The 13,103-nt window shown below is 43.5% G+C and overlaps 1 protein-coding gene across 2 annotated transcripts in view; it reads left to right on the top strand.

The window, feature by feature from the left end:
- CALU (calumenin) overlaps positions 1 to 13,103 on the top strand; it is a 35,308-nt gene that overhangs the window by 20,529 nt on the left and 1,676 nt on the right. For both annotated transcript variants that reach the window (XM_030215852.1, XM_030215851.1), the window contains exons 4-6: positions 8,014 to 8,180; positions 11,327 to 11,387; positions 12,058 to 12,257. In XM_030215852.1, coding sequence (XP_030071712.1) covers positions 8,014 to 8,180; positions 11,327 to 11,387; positions 12,058 to 12,257 — 428 coding nt within the window. The remainder of the gene's footprint in view (positions 1 to 8,013; positions 8,181 to 11,326; positions 11,388 to 12,057; positions 12,258 to 13,103) is intronic.

Genomic DNA, 13,103 nt, shown 5'->3' with positions numbered 1-13,103 from the left:
GTGGGTAACGTTAGGACAGTTTTTTTGCTGTCCTGCTTAATTAGCTGAATACTGAATAATAATACTTAGTTAAATAACGTTAGGATTGAATACTGATGCTAAGTAGCAGCTCCACTCAAATTCCGCCCCCAACTTAGTCGGGTTCTCAATGGCTGTAGAGCTGAAATTCAGTGGCACTACCTGGTTAAGTGCCACTTGGATATCGGTGGCCGGCCAGCTCGGTGGGTTTTAATTGGGCAGGAGCCTTTCCTGCTTGGTTAAACCCCTTTGATCTCATAAGTGGGAAAAGTGCCATGAAAGTAAAATAATTGAACAGTATTAAAGTAAAAATTAAAAAAAAAAACATTATGTATAGGCAATCATAGAGTAACTTGGAGACAAATAAGCAAGATAGTTTGCATGTTCCCAGGGCTTCTTACAACCTGATACACCAGAATGTACAAGGGTCCTAGGCAGGAAGTTACTAAGGGCGATGGGCACAGGATTTTTTTTGTATAAGTAGAGGAGTGTGGTAGCTGTGTTTGTCCACTCTTAAGGTTATCAATAGAAATCAAACAAAATAAAACATGGAAAAGAAAATAAGATGATACCTTTTTTTATTGGACATAACTTAATACATTTCTTGATTAGCTTTCGAAGGTTGCCCTTCTTCGTCAGATCGGAAATAAGCAAATGTGCTAGCTGACAATGTATATAAGTGAAAAACATACAAGAACGTAAGACCTTTGAAGTCAGAATGATTGAATATTTTAACACCCAACAGAAAGGACTTAACAAGGATTTGGGTTTCCTAGCCCATTATAAACCATAAAGCTGTAATTCTCTGTTGATCACCCATCCTGTTAGAATATCAATGATATGCTTTGATGTCCCCATGCATACCTCCTACCCACCCCCACCCTCCCACCCTGTCAGACTGTCATAGTAATGCTTGAATGTTTTCACTTATATACACTGTCAGCTAGCACATTTGCTTATTTCCGATCTGACGAAGAAGGGCAACCTTCGAAAGCTAATCAAGAAATGTATTAAGTTATGTCCAATAAAAAAGGTATCATCTTATTTTCTTTTCCATGTTTTATTTTGTTTGATTTCTATTGATAACCTTTTTGTATAAGGAAACAGGCATCTTAACAAAAGACATCCAGAGTGAAAAGGCCAACGTGAAATAACTTGTGTTTTCAGGCTGGTCTATAATTTTTCTTGGAGGATTTCTGCTCAGATTACAAATCATTCCATAGGTGAGGGGTTGTTGCTTCAAATGGCAGACAGTGATTAATTGTAATCCAGTTATATGAATGTTCTTTAGATCACCTTTACAAAGAATGCACAAGATGACTTACAGCCACTCTAAGCTGATCGGGAGGCCTCCAACTGCATTGCTACCAGTGGTGAGGGGTGGTGCTTCAACACTGTTTCAATCCAAGGTTGCCAGATTTAAATAATTTTCCCCTCCCAAAACCACACACCTCGCCCCCGCCGTCATCAACCCTGCCTCTGCGGGTCGAAAAACCGCACTCGGACAAGAAAAAAAACCCGCCCAGCCAAAACGAAAGCCGCCCAAAAAACCGCAACCCGCAAACGGCATGAAAAAGCCGCAGCAAGTCGTGGAAAGCCGCCCAGTTGGCCGGGAAAACCACCCATCTGGCAACTTCAATCACCAGGGAGAGGTAGGTTCCCTGGAGTCCTGCAGGGCTTGTCTGTCCCTCACTATTGAAAATGTGATAATGAAACAGCACCCCCTAATGGCAGCTCTGTAGGTGGAGGACTTCTGCTTAATTTAAGAGGAAACAAATGTTTGCAGCATTATTTAGGAACAGTAAGTCCCTTCCCATAGAATTTAGTGAGATGCAGAGCTGAGGTGGTCTGCATTTTAGCACAGTTTATACTCAAAACATAATTAGATAACTCCACTGACAGAATAACTTGGAGAAAAATAATTCATTTTAATTTTTTTTCCAATTTTTGTTGAATAAATACTTTAACACAAGGATATGTGGATCCTTTATTTAGCAACTGGTGATGCCTCCGTGAGCAGCAGTAACTTCAACTAAATGGTTCCTGTAACTATTGATCAGTTTCTCATAAGTACATAAGTATTGCCACACTGGGACAGACCAAAGGTCCATCAAGCTCAGCGTCATGTTTCCAACATTGGCCTGTCCAGGTCACAGATACCTGGCAAGATCCCATAAAATACATTTTATGCTGCTCGTCCCAGAAATAAGCAGTGGATTTTCCCCATATCATTGAAAATGGAATTCTGGTTAATCTTTTGTAAAAATAATAATAATAAAAGTTCCAACTCTTTGACAGTTGAAAATTTACTTGCATGAATAACTCCAGGTCTTGCCAAACATTTCAGTAGGGTTTGACTAATCAAAAACACAAAGTTTCCTCTTTATTCATTCTGTAACAGATTTACTTGAATGTTTAGGAGTAATGGAATAAGTTACTAAAGTGCAGTAGATTTTGCAGTTACTGCAGCTATAAATAGGAGGTGCTAACTGCAGAAGTGATGGTTAGTGCGTGCCATGTGCTAGCTGCAAAGACCAAAAATGAGCATCCAGTCTGCCCAGTTGAGATCCATCCACTTTTGGTAGACATCCATTTTCAGCCCGACATCAGTGCCCACCTCCTGCATTTTAACTTTCCTCAATCCTTTTCCCACCACTACTCTCCACATCTGTCCCAAGCATACCTCCAATTTCCTGATGGTGTGGGAGAGCCTGCAAAACCCTCTTAAGTACAGATGCTTCAGCTAATGTCAAAAGCCACTGGAAAGTTGCTTCATTGTGATAGGTTCGTGTGCATCTCCACCAGCCTCTCTGTGTCTGTACTTCCTGATTTGCAGAAGTCAGGAGCCGGTGGATGTTGTTTGTCTGGACTTTCAGGGGGTGTTTGGCTGGGTGCCTCATGGGGGACTCCAGGGGAAACTGGAGAGTCATGAGATCGGAGGTAGGGTATTACTGTGGATTGGGAACTGGTTGAAAGATAGGAAGCAGAGAGGCGGCGCTCGTGGTTGGGAGGCGGGGTTAGTGCTGGGCAGACTTATACGGTCTGTGCCCTGAAAAAGACAGATACAAATCAAGGTAAGCTATACACAAAAAGTAGCACATATGAGTTATCTTGTTGGGCAGACTGGATGGACCGTGCAGGTCTTTTTCTGCCGTCATCTACTATGTTACTATGTATTTCTGTTTAATGTAGTTGTGGCTGGATTTGCACATGCAACTTAAGTCATGCTATATAGAATCTGGGGGATAACGTGCATTGTATTGGTTTCAATCCTATAAAGTGCGATTCAAGATTTGATGATCATTTATAAGGCTCTGTAATGAATGTGCCATTGAGCATTTGTTCTTCTCTTAAGATCTTTGATCCTTCGAGATCATTGTGCTCTACTGGTTCTAGCTTATTTGATTTTCCTGCTTTTAAATTTTGCCATCTGGCAGAGATCCATGAGTGTCCTTTTTTTTTTTTTTGTGGTGGCTGAAGCTCATTGCCTGTAAAATTGCAAATGTTTGATCCAGCTGGTAAAAAAAGCCCTGTAAGAGGAATCTGGGTCTCTTTGATCAAAGGCCTTCCATGGGGGCCAAGCACTGCAGGGGGATAGAAAATTGGAAGAGTCCAGCTCAGTGGCAAGTGCTGTGTGCTATGTCTAGCAAACCTGGTTTCTTTCCCTGATCAGATCTTTTCACCTCAAGAGCTGTGAATACTCCCAGCCTCAGCGGGCCCAGGGAGAAGTTTCAGTGATTGCACAGCAGTGATGCCCAGTGACTAGTGACTGGATTTAGGGTTTATGAATGCAGGAAGGAAGTGCTGATGCATGGTCTCCCATCCTTGAGATTATTGCTTCTCGGGTAAGGAACTAGGAAGGGGATATAAAATAAGGGCCAGATCCCTAGGTAGCTGTGAAAGAAAGCTCGTAGCACCAGATCCCAGCCTCTCTTCCAGTTGAACTGGGATGCCAAAAGGAAAAAGAGGAAACAGCTAGGACAAAAAAAAGAATAATCAAGGGACACTATTTGTTTAATCCTGATTAATTCAGATTCCCTTATTTTAGGGTTCAGAAATCCAATGTTCACGTATTGTTTGGGAGTGGAAGGATTAATAGGCATTAAACAGGAGGGAGAGACGGGGGAGTCAGCAGTAGCATCTTTGACTTCAGGGTGGTCGGGGAAGGTTAACCAGATGTTCAGGTACATAAGGACTAGAGATGTGCCTTAGTGTGCACTTGCTTCATTAAAAAATGTAGTGCACACAATTGATTTTAACATGCATACAGTTGATTTGATTTGTGCACATTATACTTTTTTAAGTGTATGAATGAAATGAAAAAGTCTGAAAATCCAGAAACAAACGTAAAAATTATTTGCTTTTGCCCATCCCTACTAAAGAAGAAAATGTGAAGATGCCGCATTGTATTTTGCCCAGTTCTGGAAACATCATCTACAAAAGGGCATTGATGAGGTGGTGGTGGCAATTCAGAAGAGTGCCATGAAAAGCTATGTTTCACATAGCCCTAGAGATTTGCTGTCTAAAAGAAAGGAAGAGCTAGCTTTAATAAGGTACCAGAAGGAAGCTTTTTCTATCAAATGAAAAGCTCAGAGGCAACAGCTTGCCATATAGTTCTGAAGGGGAAAACCTAGAAACATGATGGCAGATAAAGGCCAAATGGCCCATCCATTCTACCTATCCTCCATAACCACTAATTCTTCCTTTTCCTAAGGATTCCCATGTGCCTGACCCATGCTTTCTTAAATTCTGACACAGTCCTTATCTCCACGACCTCCGCTGGGAGGCCATTCCATGCTTCCACCACCCTTCCTGTGAATGAATACTTTCTTAGATTTCTCCTAAGCCTATTTCCTCTTAACTTCATCATATTCCCCCTCATTCCAGAGTTTTCCTTCATTTGAAAAAGACTCACTTGTACATTAATGCCCCTGAGATATTTAAACGTCTCTATCAGGTAAGACCTAATTTATCCATCCCTCCTCTCTTCCAGCATATACATGTTGAGGTTCATAAGCCTGTCCCTATATGTTTTTTTTATGTCTAATACCACTTACCAATTTTCCTAGCTGCCCTCCGGACCGACTCCATCCAGTTTATATCTTTCTGTAGGTGCAATCTCCAGAATTGCACACAGTACTCTATATGGGGCCTCACCAGGGACTTATACAAGGACACTATTACCTCTTTATTCCTGCTGGTCATCTCTCTCCTTATGCACCCAAGCATCCTTCTGCCTATGACCGTCGCTTTTTCTTTCTGTTTGGAAACTTTAAGGTCATCAGACACAATAACCCCCAAGTCCCACTCTTCCTTTGTACACAGAAGCGCTTCACCCCCTATATTGTACCGTTCCTTCGGATTCTTGTGATCCAAGTGCATGACCCTGCATTTTTTAGCATGAAATCTTAGTTGCCAAATATTGGACCATTCTTCAAGCTTCACTAGGTCCTTCCTCGTGTCATTCATACCTTCCGGGGTGTCCACCCTGTTGCAGAGTTTGGTATCATCCGCAAAGAGACCAACCTTACCAGACAGCCCTTCCGCAATATCGCTCACAAAGATATTTAAAAAGAGACAGTCCTAGTTACTGATCCCTGCGGTACTCCACTGATAACATCCCTATCATCAGAGCAAGCTCCATTTACCACTACTCCTCTCTGCCTCCTTCCATTAAACCAATTTTTAACCCAGTCAGTTAGTCTAGGTCCCATACCAAGAGTACTCTGTTTATTTATGAGTCATGTGTGCGGAATCATGTCGAAACCTTTGCTGAAATCTAAGTACACCATATCTAGTGCCCCTCCCATGTCCAACTGTTTGGTCACCCAGTCAAAGAAATCAATCAGATTCGTCTGACACGACCTGCCTCTAGTGACGCCATGCTGCCTCGGGTCCTGCATTCCATTCAGTTTGAGAAACCTCACAGTCCTCTGCTTTAAAAGCATTTCCATTAGTTTACTCACCACCAAGGTCAGACTGACCGGTCTGTAATTCCCAACCTCCTCCTTACTTCCACTCTTGTGCAAAGGGGACCACATCCGCCCTTCTCCAGTCCTCTGGGACCACTCCGGACTCTGAAGCATTGACGAGGTCCATCAGTGGAGCCACCAGAACTTCTCCATAAGCACCCTCTGATATATCTCATCAGGCCTCATCACTTTGTCTGTTTTTGTTTTAGCTAGCTCCTCACGAACACAGTTTTCTGAGAACAGATCTTGGTCTACTATACATCCATCCCCATTTGCTTTTGTTTTCTGCGGTCCTACCTCCGGCCTTTCGTCTGTGAATACAGGACAGAAATAGTTGTTAAGCACTTCAGCTTTATCCTTATCAGCTTCCACATATTCCTCCCCCTCAGTTTTGAGCCTCACAATGCTATTAGGGTCCTTCTTCCTGTCGCTTACACATCTGAAACGGTCTTATCACCCAATTTTACCATATTAGCCAGGGGTGTGCTGGTAAATTTTTAACAGGCTCTTTCTCCGGACAGAGCCAGCTCTGCAGTTGGAAGGCTGGGGGGGGGGGGGGGGGGGGGAGCAACACTTGCCTCTCTCTCCTCCCTCCCTTCGTGCGGGCATGCTAGGCATATCTTTGCTGGCAGCCAATAAATGGACTGCCACCACTCCCAACGTCTTGCTCTGAGCAGCATGCTGAAACTTCTCACACATGCTGGAGAAGTCCCAGCCTGCTGCTCAGAGCTGGAAACAAGGAGCGGGGAGCAGCAGCAGTCCATTTACTTGGCTGGCAGGGCTCATCATCCCCACCAGCAAAGTAAAAGAGAATTCAGCAGGGGGCCCAAGCCCACATTTTGGAAGCCAGTTGTTAAAGTAGCCATGGAGGGCCCTACTTTAACAACCGGCTCCCAAAATTCTTAAAAACTTAACAACCGGCTCTTGCGAGCCTGTGAGAGCCTGTTCCAGCACACCACTGATATTAGCTATCTTTTCTTCCATTTGCCTCTTCACTTTCCTGACAGCGTTTCCAGCTTCTCTTAGCTTATCCAGGTATTCTTGCGTGGCCTCTTCTTTCTGAGTCGTCTTATAACATGTGAAGGCTAACCTCCGTTGTCTTAACCTTTTTGGCTACTACGTTTGAGAACCAGAGCGGCCTTCTTTTCCTCTTTTCTTTATGTAATTTATTAACATAAAGGTTAGTTGCCTTTAAAAAATAGCTCCTTTCAGTCTTGTCCACTGCTGTCCTATTTCCTTCATTTGTTCCGTCCTATTAACTCTTTCTTGAGGAATTCTGTCATCTCAGCCAAGTTAGTTCTTTTGAAATCCAGAACCTTCAATCTCGAATAAGCCCTCTCCTCTGTCTTAATATTGAACCACACCATTCGGAGATCACTAGATGCCAAATAGTCTCCCACTGTGACATCAGATACATTCTCTCCGTTTGTAAACTGAAATAGAAGAATATTTTTTTATTGAGATGGTGATGGGCAAAGGTTAGAGGAGTCAAAACAAGGGGGAAAATTCAAGCATGTATAAGATACAAAAGGACTTAAAGCAGTGCTTCTCAACCCTTTCCTGGAAGCATACGTAGCCAGTGAGGTTTACAGGATTACCACAATGAATATGCATGAAATAGATTTGCATATATTGGGTGTCTAGAGTTATGCAGGTTTGTCTCATGCATATTCATTGTTTTCAGATTCCAGCAACCTGACTGGCTAGGTGTTCCTCTAGGAGAGGATTAAGAAGCAGTATGGGAGGACAAGGGTGGAAAGGGACCGGTGACCAAGTAGAATCTGTGACAGCCACAAGTGCAGATGGAAAGATTAGATGGGCCAGTTGGTCTTTCTGACATGCAGGAAGAATCTACCTAAAGGGAGATATCCACTTTCTAACCTTATAGCATTGGATTAAAAAGACAGTATGAGAACACGTTCAATGTTGCCAGCATAGCCCATGCATAAGCTTCCTTGTTGAGAGACTGTGGTTTTGTTTGCATTGTCTTGCATAACTCTTAACCCGTTTCTGTTCTATACAGATGATCCTGACCCTGACGATGGATTTAACTATAAGCAAATGATGATGAGGGACGAACGGAGATTTAAAATGGCTGACAAGGATGGAAACCATGTTGCCTCAAAGGAAGAATTTACAGCCTTCTTGCATCCAGAGGAGTTTGATTACATGAAGGATATTGTGGTCTTGGTGGGTGGTATTACCTCAAAATCTTGAGGGCAAATGAGCACTACCATTTTGATACCTTCACACCACACCATGTAGAGAACTGACTTGGATACATAAATTGGTAGTTGGTGTTGGCGGAGGGGAACATATATGCGAAGTATGCTGTTAATTCTTTCAGCCTTCAATTTTTAAATGTGCACCACATTAAGTTTTAAGGATGAAGGCCTTTGCTGGGGAAATACTGAGAATGGGCAGTGGTGGGCATGGTAGGGAGCAGGAAAGAGGCAGAATAAAATACTGAATAGAACTAACGGAACAGGCAGTGTAGGAGGTGGGGAGGGGTGGGAGGCACACACCAAACAGATAATTAGGGATGACTGAAAGAGAAAATGGATGAAGGATTTGAAATAACTATTTAGAGGAGAGGTGGGAGGGAAAAAAATAGGGATACGATAGCATGCTGGACTTGTTGATGGAAGGTAGGATACTAGGTGGATGAGGAGACTGGATTGAAAGTGGAGAAAACAAGAGTTTGCCTAAGAAAGGTGACTAGGAATGTTTAGTGTTTTATCCTGTTAGACCAGTCAGACTAATGGGTTGTGACCCCTTACCAGCAGTGGAGATACTGAACTCTTCCAGTGACTTCACCAGTATAAGGGCTGGTGTAGTCTAGATCTCTTGTATTTTCTCTACCTCCAGCAGATGGCATTAGTTGGACTGGAGTGCAGTCCATGGCCTGCATCCTATTCAATTAAATCCCTTGGCCAATGTTCCTCCCAAGGTTTGCATTATGGTCCTTACCCCTTATTGAGCCTGGAGAGGTTCATTCTTCCAAATGGGCGTAGCTAGGTGGGGCCACGGGCCCCCCACAGATTTAGCCCTGGCCTCCCTGCTTTCATCCCCCCTGTCGACCCTCCCCCGCCACATTTGACCCCCCCTCCTGTCACCGCCAACCCTCCCCCGCCACATTCGACCCCGCCACCGCCAACCCTCCCCCGCCGTCAGGTACCTTTGCTGGCGGGGGTCCCCAACCCCCCGCAAGCTGAAGTCCTCTTCAGCACCGGTCTCCGGCGCGTTGCTGATCGATTCTGTTTCCGTGAGTCCTGACTTCCTGCACTTAGGAACGTGCAGGATGTCAGGACTCACAGAATCCAGATCAGCGAACGCACTGGACTTGGAGACTGGCGTTGAAGGGGACTTTGGCTGGCGGGGGTCTTCAACCTCCGCCAGCAAAGGTACCTGGCAGTGGCGGGGGAGGATTAGCGGTGGTGGGAGGGGGGTTGAAAGGGGCGGGGGAGGAGCAGTGGTGCCGGGGGGGGGGTGTCAAAAGTGTGTGTGGGGGGGCGTCAAAAGTGTGTGTGGGGGGGGGGGCGTCAAAAGTGTGTGTGGGGGGGGGGCTAAAGTGTGCCCCCTAACCTCAGGCTCTGGAACCCCCTCCTGCCGAAGTCTGGTTACGCCCCTGCTTCCTGAGCCAGAGCCCACATGGCTTGTGATTGGCGTGATGTGCTAGCGCAGATCCTTGCATGGCCCCTGCCAGTGGTAACTTGAGGGTTTTCCAGTTTTACTCTCTCCCATGACCCTGAGTATTCAGCTTTATTCCTGTAATGTTAGGGAAATAAAATTATTAAGAGGAGGAAAAAAAAGATGAGAATAAAACCTTTCAGGGAGAAAGAAACAGTGGATGAATAGAATGTGGCAGATTTGGCATGGGAAATGAACCAGAGAAATAACCTATCAAGTTTGAAAACGACCTTTTTTTCAGGCTGGTGGTTCCAGAAAAATAGCTCCCATCCCCCAAATGGCCTAGTACATTTCTGTGGGAGAGGCAATTCAGCAGCTGCAGACTAAAACAATGAAACATAATACTCATTTGCAAACACCTCCCTTAGTGCATCTAAAGTATATTTGATTTTCTTTGTTTTAAAGACAACTGTGACACCTAGTGAATGAATTGTGTAGCTTTTTTTAAATGGTTTCTACGAATTTGATACCTAATGATTGGGATGAAATTTTGCTACTGGTTCCTAGTGGTGGAGATGCACTGTGTTACCTGTTGCCCTGGTACAGCATCACCCTGTGGTACAGCTATAGAATGAATGCTTTGAAATCTTTTAAAGGGACATTTAATGGTTAGCTGTATAATGGGTTTCATTTATACTATTTTTTCACCTCAAAGGAATGTTTGGGAACCACTTCATTCAAACAATCACTTCCCCTTCCTTCCTGGTCTTGCACATACAAATTTGCCACACGCATGTTGAAAATAATTCCATAATCCATGCTCCGCATGCTTTTCCCACTTGTATTTTCTTTTTTGGCATGGAAGTTTCCTCCTCCTCTTTTGGGTGTCCAACTTAATGAGATCAAATCTGGGGTCATGTATCATAACTCTTTATTCATAGCTACTCTGATATTGGGGTTTTTTTTTCTCTGTTTTTATATCCCCTAACAAATCAGTTAATTTAGCTATTGCAATAACATTTCTCATGATAATCCCAACAGAGCAATAGGCAGTCAAATCTTTCCCCCCGTGGACGGGGTTTATATGACTGTATTCCGTTTGTGAGACTGCCCAGAAATGTTTCTAGCAGCCAGCTAAGTACCCATGAAACCTTAATTTGATTAAAACAAGAGAATATAAGGGGGATACTTAATAGAGGTTTTTGAGGCAGTGCTCCCTAACGTTGTATAACAACACAAGGAGCACTTGCCAGGATTGAGACTTTTCCTCTATAATTAAAGTATAATTCCCTTGCTTTTGGCGCATAACCACCTTCCCCACTCATGATACCTACACTGACTACATAGTTTGTAACCTTTAGATTGTAAGCTGTTTTGAGCAGGGACGGTCCTTCCCCATGTTAAACTTGTACAGCGCTGCGTAACCCTGGCAGCGCTATAGAAATGCTAAGTAGTAGTAAAGTATAATTCATATTTGACGCTATCTACATTTATTTAGGAGTCTAATGTTGTATGTGTAGTAACATTTCTCAGCCAGGGTTGCCCATCGGAGCTCCTTCAGGAACCTCATAATGTTAAATTAGTTGCTAGGTGTGTCATTTGCACAACGATCAACTCCTTCCCCTTTCTCCATATAACTTTCCATGGACTGCTAAATTTTCCTTTGTAATAAATCAGTTTTATATTTGTATTTTTTGTTTCCTTAGGAAACCATGGAAGACATTGACAAGAATGGTGATGGTGTCATTGACTTAGAAGAGTACATTGGTAAGCAACTCCTTTCTTTCCTTGCAGCACGTCAGCTGTTTGAATTTTGTAGTTCAGGAAGGTAAAAATCCCAGTTGACCTGTCTGGTTAAGTGTTCTTGAATCCACAATGATGAAGGGGTTGTATTTAATGGTAGTCATTTGGACTTGCGTGCATCAAAGGACAAAGATATGGAACAGTGCCAAGCAAAGTTGTGACATTGGAGGTCCGTGGTAACATTCTGCAGGTAGGGTATACAGTCTGATGGGGCACCAAAGGCATTTGAGATTGGAGGGACAAATTTCAGTAAGTTGCATGGTGCAAAAATGGTGCAGGTGCTCTTGTACCATGTACTTCTCACTAATGTTTAAAATTGGCTAAAGGTACAGGGGTTTAAAGGATTCATGAACTTTGCACGTGATGGCCCTGATTCCAGGAAGAAACTACGTGCATATAATTAAAAATTGTTTCCCTCTGAATCTTGCTGCCCCCTCCAAGGAACACCTGCTGTAACCTTGTAAAACTGTAGAGCTATATTTTGCTGGTCTATTTGAGGCAAGTTTGATTCCCAAGGATGTAGGTGCCTAACTCCTTAGGTATTGATCTCTTGAGATGTTTCTCCCCATGGTGCTGGTATGTACAGTATGACAGGCTCCTGAGAGAGATGAGATTGATTACTGGTGTTTTGCAGGTGACATGTATAGCCATGATGGTGATTCCGAGGAACCTGAGTGGGTGAAGACAGAGCGAGAGCAGTTTGTTGAATTTCGAGACAAAAATCGTGATGGGAAAATGGATAAAGAGGAGACCAAGGATTGGATTCTACCCTCTGACTATGATCATGCTGAGGCTGAAGCACGCCACCTCGTCTATGAGTCTGACCAGAACAAGGTAAGGCTGTTCGTCACACTTTATCACACCAGCCAATAGCTAATCTCAGTTCACTTCTCGTTAGAGCCATACTGTGGATGTGTGAGACTAGCCCTAGCTGAACAGGAAGAAAGTATGCAAGTGATTTCATGGGGTAGATGAGCTAGTATGAGACTTGTAAGAAATTATGATATTCTTACAGATCATCCAAACATAGAAAATGGGTTAGCCTGATGCTGTGCAGTGTTCAGAGGCTCCTGGATTGATTCCTGGGTCAGGTCTTCTGTTCCATAGTTGGGTTGGAGATCCAGCATTTATAGCCTTTGAAGAGGAGGAAGCAATTGTTCAAAGTTAACATTTGCTGACCAGACTTGGTAACCTGGCCCATGACCCCAGCTAAGGATTGTTGTTGCATTGTGTGTGTTTAAATGAGCTGGATGGGGTTATAAAATAGAGAAAGCCTTGAGTAGTTATAAATGACAGATCAGTGTTGGCCCTGATACCTATTTAGCTAAAAGCTCAAAGGAGCAGGAGAAAACTGCTGGGCTCAGCTATTTGAGAGACAGACTTGTAGATGCTTTCACTGAAAGGGAAGGTGACATCTGAATAAGCTCACTGATAATACAGTGACTATGGATGTAATGATCTTTACTATCATCTCTAATTTGTGCTTTTTCATGAGAAGGAGTTACATAAGTACATAAGTACATAAGTAGTGCCATACTGGGAAAGACCAAAGGTCCATCTAGCCCAGCATCCTGTCACCGACAGTGGCCAATCCAGGTCAAGGGCACCTGGCACGCTCCCCAACGTAAAAACATTCCAGACAAGTTATAGCTAAAAATGCGGAATTTTTCCAAGTCCATT

This window comes from Microcaecilia unicolor, chromosome 10 (assembly GCF_901765095.1).
Source record: "Microcaecilia unicolor chromosome 10, aMicUni1.1, whole genome shotgun sequence".
NCBI classification, from domain to species: domain Eukaryota; kingdom Metazoa; phylum Chordata; class Amphibia; order Gymnophiona; family Siphonopidae; genus Microcaecilia; species Microcaecilia unicolor.
Note: the sequence above shows the minus strand (reverse complement) of the source record. Positions and strands in the feature narration are given on the sequence as shown.